General features: G+C 44.7%; 2 protein-coding genes across 2 annotated transcripts in view; both read right to left on the bottom strand.

The window, feature by feature from the left end:
* Positions 1-20,485, bottom strand: part of LOC139382383 (mitochondrial import inner membrane translocase subunit TIM50-like) — a 30,048-nt gene extending 9,563 nt beyond the window's left edge. The window contains exons 1-8 of the mRNA XM_071126390.1: positions 20,249-20,485; positions 19,026-19,185; positions 18,466-18,497; positions 11,161-11,182; positions 6,044-6,102; positions 4,954-5,073; positions 3,988-4,092; positions 2,703-2,801 (exon numbers count right to left, since the gene is read on the bottom strand). Of these exons, the coding sequence (XP_070982491.1) occupies positions 2,703-2,801; positions 3,988-4,092; positions 4,954-5,073; positions 6,044-6,102; positions 11,161-11,182; positions 18,466-18,497; positions 19,026-19,185; positions 20,249-20,485 (834 nt within the window). The remainder of the gene's footprint in view (positions 1-2,702; positions 2,802-3,987; positions 4,093-4,953; positions 5,074-6,043; positions 6,103-11,160; positions 11,183-18,465; positions 18,498-19,025; positions 19,186-20,248) is intronic.
* Positions 20,486-21,719: 1,234 nt separating this feature from the next.
* Positions 21,720-23,723, bottom strand: LOC139382480 (ras-related protein Rab-1A-like). Its single transcript, XM_071126556.1, has 7 exons — positions 23,707-23,723; positions 23,506-23,529; positions 23,011-23,083; positions 22,636-22,731; positions 22,417-22,512; positions 22,168-22,299; positions 21,720-21,981 (listed from the first exon to the last, which is right to left on the bottom strand). Exons 2-7 carry the CDS (start codon positions 23,517-23,519, stop codon positions 21,757-21,759), a joined length of 636 nt encoding a protein of 211 aa, XP_070982657.1. The 5' UTR covers positions 23,520-23,529; positions 23,707-23,723; the 3' UTR covers positions 21,720-21,756.
* Between the last annotated feature and the right edge of the window lie 17 nt (positions 23,724-23,740).

Below are 23,740 nucleotides of genomic sequence, written 5' to 3'. Positions count from 1 at the left end.
TTGCCAGAGAACACCAAGATTGACAAATTCACCACGGGCGCCCTGTGCTCTTCACAGATGAAAGCAGGTTCACACTGAGCACATGTGACAGACGTGCCAGTTTGGAGACACCGTGGAGAACGTTGTTGCCTGCAACATCCTCCAGCATGACCGGTTTGGCGGTTGGTCAGTCATGGTGTGGGGTGGCATTTCTTTGGGGGGCCGCACAGCCCTCCATGTGCTCGCCAGAGGTAGCCTGACTGCCATTAGGTACCGAGATGAGATCCTCAGACCCCTTGTGAGCTCATATGCTGGTAAGGTTGGCCCTGGGTTCCTCTTAATGCAAGACAATGCATTTAAGGACATTACATCAAAGTTGGATCAGCCTGTAGTGTGGTTTTCCACTTTAATTTTGAGTGTGACTCCAAATCCAGACCTCCATGGGTTGATAAATTGGATTTCCATTGATCATTTTTGTGTGATTTTGTTGTCAGCACATTCAACTATGTAAAGAAAAAAGTATTTAATAAGAATATTTCATTCATTCAGATCTAGGATGTTATTTTAGTGTTCCCTTTATTTTTTTGAGCAGTGTATATTTTGGTTACTACATGATTATATATGTGTTTTTATAGTTTTGATATCTTCACTATTATTCTACAATGTAGAAAATAGTAAAATAAAAACCCTTGAATGAGTAGATGTATATTACCGGTCAAAAGTTTTAGAACATTTCTTTATTCCATTTTTCAATAAATTAGCACAAAAAAAACCCTCTAAAAACGACATTCGGAGTAAGTCAAGGGGTATGAATACTTTCTAAAGGCATTGTAGGGCTCCGGTTTCACAGCCAGCCATGCTCTGTGATCCCATAACAAAGCAACAGGCTGTAAGCCAGAGTAGGCATGTGTCCAACCCCCACACAACCTCTCACAGGGTGACACACCCCTACCCACATGTTTGGTGTGCAGATAAACACACTGTGCACTAGTATGACAACTTAAATCTGATTCTCCCATGGAGAATGGAACGACAATTTGAACTGAAAATAAAATAAATACATAAAATAAAAATAAAAAACGGATCTCTGAAACGCAAATTTGGCGGGGCAGGCGAGCACTCATCCAGTCGGTCCACCTGTGACAGAAGGTCGTGCCCTCCACTAACTGCCCTCGGTCTTCAAGGGTTCCCTCAAAGTTGGACTTGTCATCAACATCAATGGCTTATTCTACCGCAGCCTGGTTCTATCACAGTTAATTAGACAGACCGGCCGATAATGTGAGTCATCAGATAAGCCCGCTGATTTTATTGGCACCTCGCATCTGTGGCTCCACATTGTTTGAAAACTTTTTTTGGGGAGAAAAAAAAACACCATCGAAATTCACCATTGGACAGACGCCTGTGGCCTCAGGGGACTCGGCTCTCTATTCAGACCTCCCTTTCTCTCACTCCCTCACTCTCTTTCTGCCTCCCTGTTGCTCTTCAGAGGGCCAGATGGGAGGCGAAGGAGGGGAGAGGAAGGGGGAGGAGAGAGGGGGTGAAGAGAGACAGAGATGGGCAGAAGGTCACCAAAGGAAGGGGATGAGGACAGGAGGCACGTGAATTCAGGTGAGTACACAGGAGAAGAAGATCAGGATGACTAAATCACCAAATAAATACATTCAAGTTCCGTATAGCAGGGGGTAGCAGGTTACCCTCATCAACTCTTCATGTTTCCCGATGAATACGAGTTTTAGTAGTGAGTGATTAACATGGAAAGAACTGACCCCGATGAATGACCCATGTCCATGCATCATCACATAGAAAAGGTACACCTATAAACCTAGCCACCACTTCAGTCATACACATCACAACAGCTAGGCCACCTAGGATAACCACTTTCACTACCAAGCCAATCTAGTTTCCCCATGCATTACACAAGTACTCCACTGAAACATGGTGATGTAGGCTAGCCAGGTTATGGTCTGATACAGCCAGTAATATACAACCAGTTAATAGATGCTGGATAGGAGTAAAGCAACAGTTGCCATCTTAGAAAGCATTGCGTTAGAAGTTCCCTCAGATGACAAATTAGGTTAACTTAGGTTAGCAAAGTCGTTCACGCTGCTGTACTTCAGCCATGCATGGAGACAGACTCTGGCTGTTGGAGAGAGGCAGGCATAAGGTTAATGAGGCCCAGAAAGGGGGGGGGGGACCCCCCTATTGTCAGGGGGCGAGGACGAGAGAAAGAAAGAGGGATGGAGTCGGAGCATAGGAGAATCAATGCTGGAGCAGAAGGCGGCTATGCAGCGGAGACACGGGGGGTATGGCGCCATTGTGCCGACTGGGTCACAGTGGAGAGGGGAGCACCGGGGGATCTGGGCTGGGGGCTTGGCCCAAGAGGAGCGGGGTTGAAAAGGAGCACACTAACGTCTCAGAGTCTTAAACTCAACTCACGTCTTAGATAACAACAAAGAAACGGAGACAGTGAGAGTGAGAGAAAGTGAAAGCGCATACACTGATCTAGCCAAACTAAAGCAAAGCAAATCCAACAATAAACAGGGCATTTGTCTGAAAAATGATGGATTTTATACACTAACATGACATTTCTGTTTAAATTCAGAAATATGGAAAACATTCAATTCACAGAATGCTGTGTTATTGGATATGCAGTGTACATTAAACTGTGTACACACACACACACGGTTGGCCATGGTGGAATGTCAGCCTGATGATTTGTTTACCTTGACGTGATGTCCCTCCACGTAACGCGTGGCGTCCCTGAAGAGGCGGTACATGACAAAGCCCTGGGGGTCGATGCTGTCAATCAGAGGGTACGCCGTCTGGTGAGAGAAAACCCGCATCACAACCTCACACAGCATTGACAAGCTAGATGCTTCTGCATATGCATGATGGCCATCGGTTACATGGCTAGAGTTGGGAGGACTGGGACAGACTTTTGTTTTGTATGGGGTCTAGCTTCCTGGTTACTGCTCATAAAAGCCCACTTAAAATCTCTTCGCATTAGAAAATCTGAACTAACAGCTTCTCATTGAACCACATGGTTTAGTCAGCACTAATGCAGTGGGCAGGTGGAGAAGACATGTGCCAATGTGAAGCACAGGAAACCTTGATGGGTTAATGATCCATACTCCGTAGGGCAACCTGCAGCTAACGGAGGTACAGACCAGGCTTCAGTTTGACTTGGCACGGTCACTGCTGCAGGTCAACACAACACTGAGGCTGACCTTCACCCAGAGAAAACATAACACAGTCCCACGTCTAAACAAGGGGCCAATTAGACCCTGAGCAGAGCATGGCTCATTTGCATATACATGTCAGCATGAATAAAAAAAAAGGGGCCTTTGGAGCCCAAAAGGAAACCCATTCTGAGCTTGCCTGTCGGCCATGACGTAGGTTATTAGGACAAACAATAGGGGCGAAGCATATTGGTGCCAAAACAACAAAAAAAGTAAAAACACAACAACACTAGGGATGTTGTTTGAGATCAAGTCTGGAGTGGCATAACACATTCAAATGTCATGGATTTGTTTTGAAGTGACCATTAGAACAAAGGTCTACAGGGGAATCGTGGAGGTGACAGGTGCAGTCACAACAAACATTCTAAGCTACACCAAGCGGTAAGAGTGGCCCTGATTGGCTGTGGTGGAGAGAGGCTGTGGCAGGTGTCTGGTAGGTAAGTGAGGCAGGCAGGTCTAAGCCTTAACCAATCCAAAATGCTTCTTCACTGAAATGTGACATATGGTAGCAGTTAATGATTTGTCCGTTGCGACACCTATAGAATTGCAGTGTTGATTGGCACGAGACAAGTTCAGAAAAGGTACAAAAGGGTGAGTGGGGGATTTAAGGTAAATTCTGGCTCAAAGAAGACTATTCGTCAACATAGGACATGCAAAGTTTTACTTGAAACAATGACGGTACAATAACACAGACAAGACGTTGTAAAAGTCCTCATTGGCCCAGGCCAGAACAGCGCTCAACCCCTCGTGTTGCAGAGATGTCACTCACCATGCCTGTTTCTGCAGTGAAGATGACTATCTCGTAGAGAGGGGCTAGCTGCTGGAACAGGTAGTCGATGCCTGGCCTCTTCTTGAAGCGCCAGCCTGTAGCCAGCTGTGGGGAGAACAAACCAGTCCACTTCACATGCTTAAAGACATACTAACAACAGTGGGTTACGTGTATGCTGGCTAGAATTCTCACTGAAAGCTATTCACTTAAAATCATCCATTTAAAAATCAGTTTATCATGTTATAGAGCATCTCTTGACAACCACATAAATGCACAAATAACCAGTGAACGATTGATTCATTAGTTTGTCATCACGTTATAAAGTGGTATATTCACTGGTATACATTTTTGCTTTTTCCACGGCCTAAACGGAGCAGCTTATGGCAGATGAAACGTTTGGATGACCTCCTGAGCCACTTGTAGTCTTTTCTTCAGAAATCAAGGCCTGTGCAGGGCCGCCAGGTGGCTGTCTGCTGAGGGCTGGTGTCAGGTTACGTCCACACCTCAGCTGTCTATGCACGCGCCACTCGTAGGGGGGAGTCATAGGGGGAGGGAGCATGATACCACTCAGGTAAAGACAAGTAGGTAGGATCTCAGGTAGGAGGGGCAGGTGGTGTTATAGTAGGGGTTGGGACAGGCTTTGAGGGGGCCAGGTGGAAGCCACAGGTAATGGGAGGGTCTTTACAGATAGTGGAGGTAAACAGGTGGTGGGCCCCCAGCGACCCACAGGCCAGATGGCCACCCACAGAGGGACGGGGGAGGCTGAGGTAAAATCCTAAGTAATCAAATAAAAAAAAAGATTCTACTTATGAATGATTAATGTACTATCAAACCCAAGGAATGAGATGATACAGCTTTTCTCTTGTGTTCTTGGCTATACTGAGAGAAGGCATCCAGGCCACCCAGCAGGTCACTGGTACCAGAAGGCCAGGGTGAGGTGCTGGGTGAGAGGGAGGTGGTACGTACCGACCACTCGGGGTGCAGCAGGACGTCTGTGAGCTCCAGGACCAGGGTGTAGGGAGGCTGGTAGTAGGGCTCCCTCAGGGGGTCAGGAAGCAGCTTGGGGCTCGTGGGCTCAATGATCATCTGGGGACGCACAGATATGACGTCGTTACACAACTATACAAAAACATGATGCTGCAGTGGGGAGGAACAAGTGGCACATCATCAGAACTATGTGGGTCAACTGACAAAAAAAGGTATGCAATTTGTATTTTGTGGTGAACGAGGCCTATCCCTTTAATACTTGAGGTCCTTCATAAGGGTGTTTTTCCTAAGAGTTGAAGACTAGTCTAATGTCAACATGGTCACAAGCAAGTTGCAGTAAAACACACGGAGGCCATCACTCCCGGCTCGCAGGAGTAAAACTGGAGGGGATTGTATTTGGCTGCTTATGTGGGAATGCAGGAGCGTGAAAAGATGGTGGTCCGCTTCCTTATTTCATTTGTTTGCTCTTAGCTGGCCTCATCACGGCAAACTAAAAAAAAAAAAAAAAGAATCCTGTAAGAACCAGCTGCAAGAGGGAGATGGAACGCATGGAAGAGAGAACTGACATGTTCAAGAGACCAGAGGGTGTGTGTTGTCAATATGCAGGGTGGAAAAGGGGTGTGCGCTCGTGTGTATACACACGAAGGAGACAGGGGGCTGTTCACACTCCATTGAAGAGATCAAAGCGCTAAGAGGGAGATGGATTTTGGTGTGTGTGTGGGTGGAGGGGGGGGTCTAACTGAACGGCAGCTGCAGGCCCATGCAGAGAGGCCTTCCTGCTCAAAGCAGTCTGGCTGCACCTGCCTCTGCTTCAGTAAAGACAGACAAGCAGCCTAACATGGCTCCCAGTGTAAATATCCCAATCCAGCGGTTACCCCAGGGGTTTAGTGGACAAGGACCTTCTATTCTAACACCCTGAACCAGCCACAGGAGGAAAATGCTGACTAGATCAACCACATAGAAAATACTACCCACTGTAGAGTGGAGCCATCCATTGATCAGGTTACATTGAACAGTGGGAGTGGCAAAGGCCGTTTTAACCGTCTTGTGTTCGCTTCTTATCACCCACCTGTCTGTAGTCCTGGAAATACTTCAACGTCCTTCTCAACTGCTGGATAACTGGTGCGTCTGTAAGAGAGATCAGCTATAAACAGTGTGGAGCGAGTATCGTTTCTCAACACGCCATACTCAAGACTGAACACTTAGCCTAAGGGGAGTTGTGGTGCACGTATGTATAGGATATAGGAGTTATTGAGCATCTCAAGCCAACTCCGGTGCTGGTAGAATGTACATGGCTGTAGTCCTAATGAATGACTTTTTATTTTAAAAAGGGGGCAATCAGCAGTTTCTACATACACGGAACCAAAATATAAAGTGTTGGTCCCATGTTTCATGCACTGAAATACAAAATACATCTAAGAAAATGTTCCATACACACAAAAAGCTTATTTCTCTGAAATTTGATACACAAATTTGATTACATCCCTGGTAATGAGCATGTCTCCTTTGCCAAGATAATCCACCCACCTGACAGATGTGGCATATCAAGAAGACTAGACAGCATGATCATTACACAAGTGCACCTTGAGCTGGGGACAATAAAAGGCCACTAAAATGTGCATGTCACAAAACACAATGACACAGATGTCTCAAGTTGAGGGAGCGTGGAGTTGGCATGCTGATTGCAGGAATGTCCACCAGATCTATTGATAGAGAATTGAAAGTTAATTTCTCTGCCTCTGTCATTTTAGAGAATTTGGCAGTACATCCAACCGGCCTCACAACTGCAGACCACGTGTGTGCGAGCGGTTTGCTGATGTCAATGTTGTGAACCGAGTGCCCCATGATGGCAAGTGGGGTTATGGTATTGGCAGGCATAAGCTATGGACAACGAACACATTAGCATTTGATCAATGGCAATTTGAATGCATCAAAATACAGTGACGAGACCCTGAGGTCTTAACTAGGCAAGTCAGTTAAGAACAAATTCTTATTTACAATGACGGCCTACACTGGCCAAACCCGGACACCGCTGAACCACCCTATGGGACTTCCAATCACGGCCGGTTGTGATACATCCTGGATTCGAACCAGGGTGTCTGTAGTGACGCATATAGCACAGAGATGCAGAGCCTTAGACCGCTGCACCACGCGGGAGCCCAGGGGGTGTTACCCTGTCATGTGAAATCCATAGATTAGGGCATAATTAATTTATTTAAAATTGACTGATTTCCTCATATGAACTGAAACTCAGTAAAAGTATGAAATTGTTGCGTTCATATTTGTTCAGTATACATTTTTAGACATGAATTATATATACACCCATTGATTCTTTGGAATATAACATACATTACATAAATACGTCATGAGCTAAGTTCAGTCATTTCCTATCAGAATCTAAAATAAGCTTGTTTTACTCCAATGTTTGTAAACAAACTCTAAAACGACATAGCCTCAAAACATGGTTAAAACTATCATTTTAATATCATGGATGGTTAGTCCTCGCATCCATAGCTGAATTTGAGAGTAGTTAAATTTCTCCAGATTTTTAAATGAACCAGGGAGACCGCTTTATTGTTTATACAGCTGATTGCCGCTTTAAGAGAGGCATCTCTGTAGGGAACCGCAGCATTGGTCTCAACAGATAACATCTCAGCAATTTGATGGCAGATGCTCTTAGGCTAGTTCTCCACTCAGATAAAGCATGCAGCCAGGGGCCTCTGGGATGTGAAGTCCTTTGGGACAGAGACGGAGTGAGAGAGATGGAGTGGCTCTCTATGGGCCTATAGCGTCCGGCCAGTGTGTATAACCAGGCAGGCCCCTTTGGGTCCCCCAGCCCAGTAATAGCAGGCCTGGGAGTGGGTGAGCTGGTGAAACACCCCCTACCCCTCCGGCCTGCCTGCGTGTGTGTGTTTTATAAGGCCTGGGCGGAACATACTCTTCCAGAGAGCGTGGGACTGTGACCGGCCCTGTTGACAAACCTCTCCCTTGGGAAAGCAGAGCCAAGCCAGGCTGGGGGTGGGTGGTGATCGTTACAACCCCCTGGAGAGAGACGGGGGTTGCCGAGGCGTGTGTATGCATGCGAGTATGTGTGCGCAAAATGTGTAATACGTTCGTGTCTGTGCGCGTGCGCGTGCCCCTGTGTTTGTGCCTCTGTGAGAGTCACTGAGGATAGGACGGATCAAGGCACGCTTTTATGGTAATAAAGGGGCTGGGTAGTGGTGGGATGAGATCGAAAGGAGGATGACAGGTAAAGGATGGTGATGGGATTAATGTGTCAGCCAGGCCACGATGGGGAAGCTACCTCTAAGGGGCAAAGGATCTAGCCATATAGTCAGGGACATAGGCATTCCATTTTCTCCATTGGTAACTGTTGGCTGTGATCACATTCAGTCTTATCAAAAGCAGAACTCCCATTATGGTAAAAACATTTGGGACTGACATCGACTCTGAAAGGAAGACCATTACAAACAAAAGAAAAACAAAGGCCCCCAGAAAAGAAGGCTTTGACAAGCAGCAGCAGCAGTCTGGTCAGGCAGCCTCTTGTCCTAAACTTGTTTGCCAGTGTAATAGAGGCAGGCCATTGCGGCCAGTGGAAAGGCTGCGTTGCTCTCGGAAGGGATGTCCATTTAAACAGGCGAGAAGTTGGGAGGGAACGAGGGAGGAAAGGCAAGAAAGATCGATGGTGGTGCCTCCGGACACAACAAAGGCATCCTTTAATCCACAACTGGGGTGGCATATGCTCCGTTAGTTAGCTTAAGGCCATTATTACTCAATTGCCTTTATTCTCCCTGTTCTTTCTTTTTTTGGGGGGGGGCTCTTGCTTTTCTTTTGGCCTGCGCTGTCAATCGCTTCTTTCTTGGGCCGTGACAAACGGTCGTCCGGCCTCGCTCTTTGCGGTGGGGCTAGAGGGGGGGGGGGGTTCTATTGGAGTATCTGTTTAGGGACATAGGCTATTGGTTGGGCCGGTAGGTGTAAGAGGCATGCTGGACTGGTTAGTTTGGAGTACTGGTGGTCTCTATCCTCCTAGGGGCTATAAGTCTGGAGGTGGTATAGAACGGCCCCTCATCAAGTCAAAGCCAAATACGGGCTCTGAGGATCCTAGCTGCAGGATACTAACTGGGACACATGGGAGGATGAATGATGTGATAAAATGGACCGAAAGAGATGAGGTCTTCCAAGTCTTCATACGCCTCCCACAAGTCAGTTATTTAAGCCTAATAATAGTGCTTGAAGATAAATGTATTTTCTCTCCCCCTAAACACAAAACATCTGGTGTGTGTACTGATTGATTCCATACTGCATCAAGACCGTTTCATAGACCCACAGTACACACTAGGAGAAAGAAACAACTTCCAACCTCAGCGAGTATTTTGAAAGCAGTCCTGCACTTGTCACACCCCAGTGTGACCTCAACAGCGCAGTCTTTGGGGAGGTCATCACTGCCACAGCGTCCAACGCTCCTCCTCAGCATAACGCCCCTGGCTCTGAATACCATCACTTGGCATGGCGACACGGATCTGGACGAGCACGCCTGACCTCATCGCCTCAGGTCCCTGAAGACCCATCCAGCGGAGGTCCCCCCCCCAATCCCCTCCACTAGCCTTCTGCCACTTGGGGTGGAGGGGCGCGTGGGCAGGGGGCTGGAATGCTCCCTCTACGCTCCCCCGTGGGCCCCTTAGACCATCAATGGCCTTCATTAGGGATATTGAACGCTGTGGGTGCATCAGGGCTGGCCAATAACAGCAGCAGCCGAAGCAGCACTCTGGACACTGACGGAAATAAAGGGACACAGCAGCAGTGCCAGATAGAGGACTTTGGGGAGCGTGACAGCGTGAAGAATTAATGAAGCAATTATTGGTATAACAGGGTGATTGTTAAGCGTTTATAAAATCAACACTTCTGGAAAGGGCCACAGCTGTCCCTGGCATTAGCATAGCTTTGAAGCAGGGAGGGGAGGCACCTCGCGACTTAGTCCTCTGTCATTTCAACAGCATAGCCAGTTCTAGAACGCAACACATTCCCGCTCAGCTCCACACTGGCCAAACGTGCACTCAGAGAGGAGAGAGAAGATGTCAATCAAAACACCAATGAAACACACAGCTAGGACAACAAATCTATTGGGGAAACCAATGTGTTTTACTACTATTAAATTAAAATGGAGAGAAACAAGCAAAATGTCAACTTTCCTGTTTGTCGGTCTTGAGGCCCTTTTCACCAGGTTGTCAGCCTGGCAGTTTATAGGGATGACTGATGGCTGAGAGGCATATGGGGGGGGGGGGGGGGGTTGGGTGGGTACAAGGTGGTAGTCACACACAGAATTGGGGGGGGGGTTGGCATTGTTGGGTGTAGGACGCCTGCAAGGTGGCATTTCTCAGTGGGTTGATTGATCATACGCCCCCCTCCCTTCGCGTCCTAGGCTGACGGCAGTACAGGCAAGCCGGGGGGGGGGGGCTCATCTGAACCACTGTCAGTGAATGGGTGAAAATGGGTGGTCAAGTTGTAAACGTGGTATGGATGGGTATTAGAATGCTAGAGGTCTGCCTGAGGGTGCAAACAAACAGCACTCAACATCACACTTTTTGTTTTGTTGTTGAATTTTACCCCTTTTCCTCCTCAATTTCATGGTATCCAATTGTTTTAGTAGCTACTATCTTGTCTCATCGCGATAACTCCCGTACGGGCTCGGGAGAGACGAAGGTTGAAAGTCATGTGTCCTCCGATACACAACCCAACCAAGCCGCACTGCTTCTTAACACAGCGCGCATCCAACCCGGAAGCCAGCCGCACCAATGTGTCGGAGGAAACACCACGCACCTGCAGTACAGCGCCCTTAACCACTGCGCCACCCGGGAGGCCAACATCACACCTTTTTAATGACAAATCTAAGATCAAACTAAATGAGGTGAAGACTTCACAAATTAACCACCAACAGCTGTCTGAACCTTGTTTTTCCATGTTTACGTAGCCTTTACATCAGCTATAAAAGACTACATCAGTTATGTGAATAAAGATCCATTTACAGCCCATGACCAGATTTATGGGAAGGCAGAGGTGTGCCAAAAGCCTCGGAGAACAAGGGGGCATTAATAAAACGCTCATCTCTAAGCGAACTCAACTTCGAGAAAAGAAAACCTCCCCAAAATACCACAGGTAGTGTCAAACAAAAAAAGGAAAACAACTCACCGTTATCAAACTCATCTGGAATCTGTAAAAGACAGAAGGAAGGTGAGAAACAGTCCACGTCACACACTTGTGAATGCAAGGTCAATGTCAGATGGTACTGTTGACAGTAATTAACGCATAAGGTAAATAACATGACATTTTGTGGTTGTGTTTACGTTCAAAAGTCAGTGTCAGCCAATTCAGCTGTTGGTGTTTAGGTCCAAACAGCCACGACACCTCTCAAATACTACAGAATATTCCTTTATTGAAGTCGATAGCCTTCCAGGCTAGTTAGCGTTTAATCTCTCTATGCATCTACACCAGGGGTAGGCAACTAGATTCAGACACAGGTCGATTTCTCAGGGCAAATGGATGCCAGAAAATTACAATAATTTGTACACTGCAAATTGACCACAACTAAGCCAAAATAGAGAGTATTTGAAAATATTAACTTCATACCTTGAAACACGATCACATTTTGTTTGTGGGGATACTTGGGAACAGATTACCTCAATTAAAATCAGCAGGATTTAAAAAAAATCACTCGCAGACCGGTTTCGGCCCAGGGGCCACCTTTTGCCGACCCCTGATGTAAACTGAACATCAATACTGTACCCATGTTTGACATACTCTCTTATAAACAGTTCTTAAGCAGGGACTAAGGTACCAAAATAAAAAATACATAAAAAGAGACCACCGTTTTCTACTTGAGAGCACAGACACCAAGACCGTCCAAACCACTCACGTTCTACTTTTCACACAGATACTGGGCTGTCCAGGCATCGTGCACTGTGTAGTAGTGCCCAGTATATATCTTTTTTATTTAACTAGGCAAGTCAGGTAACAACAAATTCTTATTTACAATGACAGCCTAACCCGGACGACGCCGGGCCAATTGTGCGCCGCCCGATCAAGGCCGGTTGTGATACAGCCTGGAATTGAACCAGGGTCTGTAGTGACACCGCTAGCACTGAGATTCAGTGCCTTAGACCGCTGCCCGTCTCGGGAGCCCCTGTTGCTCGTCTCTGTGCATTACGTGCCGTCATGCTTAAGTGTTAGACCTGGCCCCTCCCTCGCGGTGACACTTTCAGCAGCGGACCAACACCAGCCCACCAATTAATCTCCCAGCTGATGAATATTCAGCTGCATCTGCCAGCAGGTCCCTGGCCTGGCCCACCTGGGGGTCTGCCTGCCCAAGACAGAGAGACAGAGGGAGAGAGAGAGCCAGCCGGGGGCCGAGTGGGACACCACATGCTGCACGCTGGGGCCACTACATGGGAACCGATGGGGTAGGCTGGAGCTGTTTCATCCTCCTCAACACCCCTCCCTCCCTATCAAGGCTGTCCTGAGGGGGTTGCAGTGGTTGAAGAAACACTGCTCAACTACGCCCCCTGCTGCCTGTGCAAGGTTATGAGTTTTCCTTATATAACGTAGATCATTTGACCAGTGATACAGTTCACCGTGTTGGTCATTACTGCGTTGGGGAAGGCCGACACCTCTAGCACTGAGATGTCACTACAGACCCTGGTTCGATTCAAGGCTGTATAACAACCGGCTGTGATCGGGCTGCGCACAACTGGCCCAGCGTCATCCGGGTTAGGGTTTGGCCGGGGGAGGACCCCATGTTCCTTAATGTTGATGTGGTTGTTACTGACAAGAAGCACATGGCTGTGCTCTTTAAATCACCACTTTATTAAGTCAGGATTCCTATTTGTCTCAGCCATGCCTCCTTGCCCGTCCAACATTTCCTCATCTCCCACCCCTTCTAATGGGACTATCCCAGATGCTTCTCTCTCTTTTCCCCTGCCCCGCTACAAAGTTTCTCCCTGCAGGCAGTCACTGAGTCCGAGGTGCTAAAGGAGCTCCTTAAAACTTCTTGGTGACAGGGGGGCAGTACTAAATAAGGTGCCCAGAGTAAACTGCCTGCTCCTCAGTCCCAGATGCAAATATATGCATAGTATTAGTAGTATTGGATAGAAAACACACAAGTTTCCAAAACTGTTTGAATGATGTCTGTGAGTACAACAGAACTCATATGGCAGGCGAAAACCTGAGAAAAATCCAACCAGGAAGTGGGAAATCTGAGGTTTGTAGTTGAACTCTTTGCCATTCCAATATACAGTGTAAATGGGGTCATATTACACTTCCTAAGGCTTCCACTAGATGTCAACAGTCTTTAGAACTTTGTTTGAGGCTTCTACTGTGAAGTGGGGGGGGCGAATGAGCGAGGATTGAGCCAGGTATCTGGCAGAGTGCCACAGGCTCGTGAGGCGAGGTCATGAGAGAGTTAGCTCTCGTTCCATTGCTTTTCTACAGACAATGGAATTCTCCGGTTGGAACATTTTTGAAGATTTATGATAAAAACAAAGATTCTATACTTAGTTTGACAAGTTTCTAAGACCTGTAATATAACTTTAACTTTTCGTCTGACGTTCGGCTGGACCTGAACGCGCGTTTGGATTTGTTTACTAAATGCCCTAAGAAAAGAAGCTATTTGGACATAAATGAACTTTATCTAACAAATCAAACATTTGTGGAACTGGGATTCCTGGGAGTGCATTCTGGTGAAGATCAAAGGTACGTGAATATTTATAATGCTATTTCTGACTAATTTTGACTACACAATATGGCGGATATCTTTTTGGCTGCTTTGTTGTCTGAATGCTATACTCAGATTATTGCATGGTTTGCTTTTTCCGCAACGTTTTTTTGAAATCTGACACAGCGGTTGCATTAAGGAGAAGTATATCTCTAATTCCATGTATAACAATTATATTTTCATCAACATTTATGATGAGTATTTCTGTAAATTGATGTGGCTCTCTGCACAATCACCGCATGTTTTAGAACTACTGAAAGTAACGCGCCAATGTAAAATGAGATTTTTTTATTACAAATATGCACTTCAGCAAACAAAACATACATGTATTGTGTAACATGAGGTCCTATGAGTGTCATCTGATGAAGATCATCCAAGGTTTGTGATTAATTTGACCTCTGTGCCTTTTGTGACTCCTCTCTTTGGCTGGAGAAATGGCTGTGTTTTTCTGTGACTTGATGGTGACCTAACATAATCGTTTGTGGTGCTTTCGCTGTAAAGCCTTTTTGAAATCAGACACTGTGGCTGGATTAATGAGAATTTTATCTTTAAAATGGTGTAAAATAATTGTATGCTTGAGGATTTTTTGTTTGTTTGTCGTTTTGAATTTGGCGCCCTGCACTTTCACTGGCTGTTGGCGAGGTGGGATGCTACCGTCCCACATATCCCAGAGAGGTTCAAACTTGATCACCCCCCCCCCCCCCCCGCCCCGCCCCCCAAAAAATATTGGTCAGATGATTTAGATCCTTTCTTTAAGGTTGCTGCCCCTATCATTGCCAAGCCCCTCTACTTTCTGGGGAGGTTCCAATTGCTTGTAAGGCAGCCACAGTCCTTTATTTAAAGAGGAGATCAAGATGATCCTAACTGTTATAGGCCCATTTCTATTTTGCCCCGTTTATCAAAAGTGTTGGAAAAACTGGTCAATAATCAACCCGCTTGCTTGTGATGCTTATGGTATTCTCTCGGGTATGCAATCTAGTTTCCGCTCAGGTTATGGAGGCGTCACTGCAACCTTAAAGGTCCTCAATGATGTCACAATTGCTAGACGGTGCACTGTTCTTCTCTCAGCACATATCAAAGCTGCAGAATAAAATTAAAACTAGACTTGGTTTCCTCTATCGTAAATCGCTCCTCTTTCACCCCAGCTGCCAAACTAACCCTGATTCAGATGACCATCCTACCCATGCTAGATTACGGAATCATAATTTATAGATCGACAGGTAAGGGTGCTATCGAGCTGCTAGATGTTCTTTACCATTCGGCCATCAGATTTGCCACCAAAGCTCCTTATAGGACACATCACTGCACTCTATTCTCCTCTGTAAACTGGTCATCTCTGTATACCCGTTGCAAGACACACTGGTTGATGCTTATTTATAAAACCCTCTTAGGCCTAACTCCCCCTTATCCGAGATATCTACTGCAGCCCTCATCCTCCACATACAACACCCATCCTGCCAGTCATTCTGTTAAATGTCCCCAAAGGACACACATCCCTGGGTCGCTCATTTTTTCAGTTCACTGCAGCTAGTGACTGGAACGAGCTGCAACACTCAAACTGGACAGTTTTATCTCAATCTCTTCTTTCAAAGACATTCTGACAGGTGTGCTTGCTTTGTGTGATGTATTGTTGTCTTTACCTTCTTGACCTTTGTGCTGTTGACTGTGCCCAATAATGTTTGTACCATGTTGTGTTGCTGCCTTGCTATGTTGTTGACTTAGGTCTCTATGTAGTGTTGTCTCTCTTGTTGCGATGTGTGTTTTGACCTATATTTATATTGTATTTAGTTATTTATTTTAATCCCAGGCACCCGTCCTCACATGAGGCCTTTTGGTAAATAAGAATGTCCTTAAGTAACTTGCCTAGTTAAATAAAAAGGTTAAATTAACTAAAGATAACAGCTGATAAAGCACACTGCCTATCAGATTAGTTTCATAATGTGCCAGGTAAACCTGTATATTAGGGCAAAGGTAAGGGGATGGGCCAGTGGGGAAAAGGTAAACACAGCCATGAGGTCGGCCAAGTGTGCCCTCTTGTGGTGGTGTAAGGAGAATGAAATAGGCCTAGAGTTGTTTTAAGAGGATTGCACCGGATTCCAAGGTTGGCTGCTGACAGAATCTTTGGAATGTGACGCAAACGGGTCTCATTCAGCGCCATTTGCGTAGACTGTGTAGAGCCCTTAAGATGTACTTTGCTGGCAGCCAACCTTGGAATCGGGTGCTATCCTCTTAAAACACTAGACATCTCAGTCAGACATAAGCTTATGCTTAAGAAAGGAAGGCAGGCAAATGACTGAGTCGTATCAACCCCTATGTCGGTAGTGTCTAGTATACAGCGTCCAGCATCTCCGGTCTCCTTTCCTAAACCAATAGTGTCACGTAAGCTAGTCAGGGTTTGAGTCAGTTCAGGAAATTTGTTGAAATTCATGAACAAATCATGAATGAATTGATCTTATTTCAGTGCCCTGTCTCAGATAATATAATTCATGTAATTGCATGATAGTTATGGTTAATCTCAAAGAACTAAAGATAGAACTATAAAAATGTTTTAAAAAACACAGAATCTTGCTAGTACAGATTGTTTTGCCCATTAAACCGTCACTCTCAAGAACCACTTCTTACAACACAGAGCAGTGAATTAACTTATAACAAGACTTGGGTCTTCCAAATTGGACTTTCAGAGGAGGTTGACAGGGTACGAGGTGTGCGAATGCTCATTTAGGGGTAATTCACACCTCGTCACAACAATGGGGCAGAGGCACGGGAGACCAGGGGCAGGCCCTGTTCCCAAACCAGCTACAGGTTGGCCACGGGAACTCTCACCAAACAGAGGTGGCCACTCATTGCTCCGAGAGATGAAAATAGTTCCCACACTGATAGCCGTGTACAATATTGATGCATGAGAACATAGACCCTCACAGCAACACACTGGTGAGGGGCAAATCCCATTTTAAGAGATGTTGCTCTAGCTAGTGAAATGAATGAGAATTTGTTGTCACTACCAAGTTCCAAAATGCACTCATCTGTTTTGGAAATGCAGCACAACCTAGTCCAACCTCTAGAGCAGTGGTAATTTTGCAATCAAAAAGCAAGCAGAGATCTACTGCTCAGAATTATTATTAAAACATGACTTAACATTAACCTAATATAAACAGTTCTGTAGGAATGAAGTTTGTGCAGTAAGCCTAATAGATTGCAGCATATTGGCTATATGCCTGGCCTACCAATACTGTTCATTTTAGACCATATTATATTTCAAAACTCAAGCTTTGATAAAGTAAATCAGTTGGTAAAGCACTTGAGGCACAGCGGAGGATAAATTGAAATCTGCAAATAATTTGCTGGACTGATGGTACCTGCAGCTGATGGTCATGGTGCTTTCAAGACAACTGGGAACACGATTAAAAAAATATATATAAAAAAAAAACCTGTGTCAAATCATGACATCTGTGATCTTCAGGTCAGAAAATCAGAGCTCTAGAAAGATGCGAGTTTCAAACTTGAAATTTCAAGTTTGATGACCGTTCCAAAAGATTCTCCCCCCTTCAAGGAATGCCTTGAAGAACGTGATCGACCGATTGGTCACCACTGCCTTGAAACGACAAAATTGTTCTCATATTCCAAGATAATAGTTTAATGTAATTTGAACAGGGGAACAAGGGAGCCAAACAGAACCCAATCGAAATGCTACTTGACCTACGATAAGGTTTTAGAGATACTGATGTCATTCAGTGCAAAAATGTGTGCCTCATTTTATCCCCCCAGAAACTCAGTGAAGATGACTAGTCTAGTCATGCTTTTACTATACACTTGTTGTGTATAAGGTAGTGTAATTGTTAGGTTAGATTACTCGTTGGTTATTACTGCATTGTCGGAACTAGAAGCACAAGCATTTCACTACTCGCATTAACATCTGCTGACCATGTGTATGGGACAAACAATTTGATGTTCAGCCTTAGAACCTTGAGGCAACTGCATTAATTCAAAAGACAAAAAATATGCTGATGTACAAAATTGGCCTTGAAGTGTAGCTGCATTAATCTACCTTTGCACTCTAACATTCGACAAGTGTTCCAGACATTAGGCTCCTCGGGTTCCCGAGGGGAAGCCATAGAGATGAGAACAGGATCCAGCTCCTTCTCTCACAGGGACACCCAAACACCTCAAATTAACACAGCTACTCCAGTCTGAGGGGGACAAGTGTAGAATCCAGCACCAAGAGGCCTGGCACACTCCACTCACAGCAGCCTGACAAGTGTGCCCTTTGAAGTGAGAGAAGTGTGCTTTTTCAAAATGACCACCTTCCCAACCCCATACCTTAAACCCCTGGTAGTTAGCAGACCATTTACAGTAGGCTGACAAGTGTGCCCTTTGAAGTGGACAACAGGACCACACCTGAAAGTTTAAAGAAGTGTGCTCTTTTAAGTAGCCACCTTGCCAGACTCACACCTCCCGTCCCCGATGTGCCTTGTGGGAAACAATTCACACCGCAAGCACTAGCTTGAACCAATTAAAGAGCTACATGGGATCTACCTGAGAAGTGTGATAAGAGTGTCACTTGAAGTAACCACCTTTCATTTTGCACACTTTAAAACCCACTGGCACAAGACAGTCTGCTTAGAAGTGGTACAGAACTTCATCTGGCAATCTTTCACCTCTACTTTCAATAATTGGTCCTACAAAGCAATAAACCACATGCACCGAAACATGTTTTAATGAAAACATACCGTGTTTCCTTGTTCATCCACTGAATTGCTACCTGTAGACAGGAAGAAAAACATTACACATCTATTTGCTTTGAAAAAACATGCACATTTATTGCATTACATGCATCAGATGCCATGTATTCACAATTCAAATGACTTCTGAAAAGCATATGGCACTGCAGTGTCAAGCGTTTCAGAAAAGAGACAGTCTCATGAAGCATTCAACCATTGCTTTTGACAAGTACGGTCATGTCTTCTACAATTCAACCATCCATCTAGGCTGACAGCAATGACAGTCCGACATATTTTGAGGAAACACATTTGAGAAAAACAGCCAATCAAAAATTCTACACCATTGAGATGAAAGGCGAGTAAATATACAAATCTGCCCATTCACCTGAAGCTCAAAACAAGTTACCAAGAATGCCCTCCTAAAAGGAAATTTTCCACCGAGCAAGGAGAGGGTGCCCCAAATCACTCCACTATCTATCTTCAGTATGACCTTCACTAGTGCTGCTGGTTCAGTGTCAGCCCTTGACACGCTGCTGCGCTGACAGAGTGTAGGGACCAGGCGGACTCACCGAATACGTACACCATGCCGACCGCACCCCCTATCCCCATCAGGCCTGCTAACCGCATCACCATCTTCTTGGCATAGGCTGTGTTCTCCTTCTGTTTCTTGTCCTCTCCCTGGTCCTGCTTCTGCTCCGAGTCCCCATCCCCTTCTGGAGGGGGCTGGCCCTGTCAGAGCAAATAGCCAGGTCAGATTCCTTTTTACTTCCTCACACAAGTCAGCTAGACATTATTTTGGGAATACATAGCTATAATACAGAATAGCTTGGAAAATAAGGAATTTAAATCATTTAAAGGGAAATTATATTATGTGCACACACACACAGTGACAAATCAATAAAAACAAACTCAGTGATGTAAGACCGTGGTCATAGATTCAAAATATTGAGATTCAATTTAAAGTAAAATAGCCTGCACTGTTATTAAACTGTGACAATAAGATTAATCAGTGTGTCTGCAGGAAATGCATTGAGGGTGTGGAGGGTCTACCTGACCTTCAAAAATCTAGAAAAACCTTGACAGATAATGTTACCATATATATAATGTAATGTTAGCCTTGATGTGTAATAAATAAATAGTAAACGGTGGCTGAACATGGGAGTATAAGTGCTAGCTAGCTGGATATCTAGGTAAAGCTAGTTATCTACTTGGCTAGGGGATGAATCATCTAACTCTGGTAGCTGGCTGGCTGGCTGGCTAGTACATCTACTGGAATATACTTCGGTGTGTGACATGTGAAAGTAAGCTAACTAGTTAGGTAACACTAACTCACTGATAAATTGATAAAAGGTATGCAGTTAACTAATTATTACGGCGAGTAGCAAAGACACTGCTAGTTGGCTAGCTAGCTGACTGACAGGGACCGTGCTATCCGGGATCTTCCGGACGTCACTACCCAATTGAAGGTGGAATTCAAATGGTTTAGCTAAGGGTATGGTCAATGATCCCGGACGGCACTGATCTGGATGACAAACTAGCCTAGCTCAACGTGCTAATCGGACGAGTTCATTCATTCAGCCAAATAATAGGGTGTAAATGGAAAAGTCTCGTGAGACCCGTCGGTTCAACAAACTGGAAATGACAACATGAAAACCAAACCAGTTGATTTATTGAATGTCTCTTTGGTTTTTCTGTAGCCTTGCATGATTATGGCTGTCTAGCTAACGTTACCCAACCAGGCAGGGGGAAATGTCAGTTGGCTAGTTAACGTTACCTAGCCCGCTTGACTCACCTGACTATTCTGTTGCTGCTTAAGCCTCTCTTGCAAGATTGATTGAGCGAGTCCACCTGTAGCACTGCCCTCTCCTGTTGGCTTCTCCGTAGAAAGTGCCCGAATCAAGTCCACCACTGCAGGGGTTGAACCACGTCTGCTCCAGTTCCTGAGCGTGAGGAGGCCCCTACTCGCCCGGACACACATGGGAAACATCGACGTCGCCGACATCTTGAATGGGAAAGAGCCGGTGAACATAGCGCGAGTGAAAAGGACAAAGGCGCCTGATTGGCTTATGTTACTCTGAGCAACATCCATAAGGCGCAATAAAAATCGTTAACGGTCATGTGGAACAAAATAGGGCGGTACGTGCAGCTTTTTCTCCAATCGAAACTAAGATTTCATTGACCTTCGAATGCACCCCAAAATGTCCATCATTACTGATGGCAATGCCCAAAGTATGTTAAAAATATATCACCTGCCCTGTAGGTTTTTACTGTAGCCTAATACACACAACTTCGACCAGTCTAAATTGTATTAAATGAATTCGTTATTTTATAAGACATGGCAAACTTAGTTTGCACTGATTTGTCTTTCAAATGTTAAACCTTTAGGCCCCTATGTAATAAATTATGATTTTCGTAGAGCATAGCAACAATGATTATCATTATTTCATCCTTTCATGTTGGTTATTTTGCTTTTCTATATCTAATATTAATGACCACTAGAGGGCAGCCATAACAACACACAGCATCTGCTTCAGATTTTGGGTGTTGCACCCGCTGGACTAGAACGATTCTATTTCTACGGTTGGACCGACGGTACCAGAGTGACTTGCCACAGTTGTACCTGTGCACCACTCTATTTGCGGACATTACACATTACTCATCATATTATTTTAAGTATTCAGTTGATCAAATTGTTCATATACATAAACAAGTGTCAAGTTTCATGCAACAACAGTGCATTCATTATGGAACAACAGTGCATTATGCATAAAAACAATCAGGAAAACAAATTAAGACACAAATATATAATTTATTGTCATCATTAAACAAATGTTAATCAAAAAGGGTTTAACATAAGAAATAATTACTTGTTGACCACCGATGGTAACCAAAACAATCAGTTCTTCACAAATGTTACAAGTTCAAAGCATAAAAAAAAACATTTACCTATCCTGGATCCCCACATGGGTAAATCAACTGTTGTTTTTTGTCACATGTCCAATACCCAGGCCATTCAAAGATAGCATGGTTGCTGTCTCTGTTCAGCTATTACATTCCACTCCTTGCCAAACACTCTTTGGAATATAACAAGGAGTGGAATGTTACATAGACTAGTACCCAGACGAATTCAAAGGGTGCCTTTCAGCGGGTCACATTCTCTGCACTGTTGGAACAGGCTACCGCATAACTATTGCATAGCTGTTCTCACAAGGATCAATTACCATCTCTGAACAAAACAAAAGGAAATGCATATGGTGGCCAAACTCATTGATTCTCATATGCTGTAGTTTGTGTATGGCACTAGCAACAAGAATTCCCCTCCTCTGCAGCAGCCTCGTCTTTCCCCCCGGGCCAAAGGGGTGCACTGTTTATCTTGTTGCCCACTTTAGCAGCCTCACTTTGAACACCATCACTTCCAACACGCTTCTGTATTTCAGAGGCCATGGTTAAAAATGATTTCTCTACATTATCAGCATTCTTCGCACTGGTCTCCAGGAATGGAATCTTCAGGGATGAAGCAAATTTCTGAAGCAATTGTACCAAGAAAAAAAGAGAGCAGAATTGTATGACATTTATCATGACACACCAGAACAAAAGCACAATAACGTGTGATTAGCATGTCTATCTATGATTAACAATGATTTGTAGTTGATGAAGAATCGATTGTGCATTGGTGGCACAAGTATTTTATGAGTGAGAACAGACACTTACTTGACCAGTGGCAGAGTCCACTACCTTTTTAGAGACCAAGTCACACTTGTTTCCCACAAGCAATTTGGAGACATTTTCACACGCATAGCGGTCAATCTCCTCCAACCACTGCTTCACGTTGTTAAAGGACTCCTGGCAAAATAGTTGAAATCTCGTACATATAGTTTTATCTCTAACTTCAGTACATTTTGATGCAATAGACGTTCAATCCAGCCCATAGACAGGAGGAGTTCAAATACACTGTATTACCTGATCAGTGACATCATACACAATGATGATCCCATGTGCTCCTCTGTAGTAGCTGGATGTGATGGTCCGGAACCTCTCTTGTCCGGCTGTGTCCCACTAGGAGAGATAGATCAAACAGATAGAAATTCCAAACAAGCCTTGCCACATCAACATTACCAAAATGTACAACTATACATTTTACAGAGCTATGCAGAGTTTGTCGTATAAACATGTACTTACAATTTGTAGTTTGACAGTCTTCCCATCCATTTCAATGGTTCTGATCTTAAAGTCGACCCCGATTGTGCTGATGTAGCTCTCTGTGTAGGTGTCATCCTGAGGTGTAGAGACAACTGACCAGTGTTATTATTTACAATGGGAAAATGGCTGAACAAACCTTCAAACAGTGGTTAATTACTGGGTTGGATGACGTTTTGCAGTGTCCTTTCCACAAAGGAAATGGCCTTCGCTTTCTGTTTACTCTAGACTCCTTGCCATATGGGACAACACAAAGGATTATGTGTATTCTGTTTTAACACAATCAAATACAATTTTTAGTGGTCACATACACGTTTGGCAGATGTTATTGCGGGTGTAGCGAAAAGCTTTGCCTACCGCAAACCGCAAGAGCAGGCAAGACTTGCCGACACCCGAGTCTCCAATAAGAAGCAGTTTGAACAGGTAGTCGCTGAGGAATACATTACATTATTATTCAGGTTGATTATATATCATCAAGTAGGATAAAGAAACACATCATTGATAAATGGAAGATGCACTATTGTTATTGCGTACAAGCTCTGCAGAAACACACACACACACAGCTGTCGGCCTCCCATCTCTTTAGTATTGGTTGGTTCGGCCAAGTTATCGAAGGCCGAAGAGTTTCTTTGTGCTTTTCCAAAGCAACAAAATAAAAAAATTGTTTGGGTTGACTCCCATTGCTTTAAGTGGTAAAATGTGTTCCAAATTCAGAGAGCCTTTTATTGTCCCACAAACCTAAAAGGGCCTTTAAATGTAGCTACAATGTTATCCAAGACAATAGATCATGCTTCGACAACCGTACAAATAATACTACAACACCATTGTCACTCACAACTCATCACTACTTACTATTCAGGATTCATGACCAGATAGCTGGATCCAGAGGGCAGAATGTAAAAGAAAAGAAAAACAACTGTGAACAGAATGCCTGTTATCTTGGGCCTTTCACAGATGCTTTGTGTTGACGTTCTTAAGTCAGCACCTTGTATGATGAGCCGGGAGTCCTATCATTTATTAAAACCTAAGATCATGTTTCAATGCCGTCATTACCCGAGTCTTAAAGCTGTTGCCTGGTTTAGCTTGG

The sequence above is a fragment of the Oncorhynchus clarkii genome, chromosome 24, assembly GCF_045791955.1.
Source record: "Oncorhynchus clarkii lewisi isolate Uvic-CL-2024 chromosome 24, UVic_Ocla_1.0, whole genome shotgun sequence".
Taxonomy (NCBI): Eukaryota; Metazoa; Chordata; class Actinopteri; order Salmoniformes; family Salmonidae; genus Oncorhynchus; species Oncorhynchus clarkii.
This window is presented reverse-complemented; position numbering and strand designations above follow the sequence as displayed.

Bases quoted from the DNA above. Each gene is read 5' to 3' on its own strand.
- LOC139382480 (XM_071126556.1), bottom strand. The intron at 22,513-22,635 runs GTAAGTACATGT...TATCTCTCCTAG, and splicing joins AGACTGTCAAACTACAAATT to TGGGACACAGCCGGACAAGA. The intron at 22,300-22,416 runs GTAATACAGTGT...CTATTTTGCCAG, and splicing joins TGTATGATGTCACTGATCAG to GAGTCCTTTAACAACGTGAA.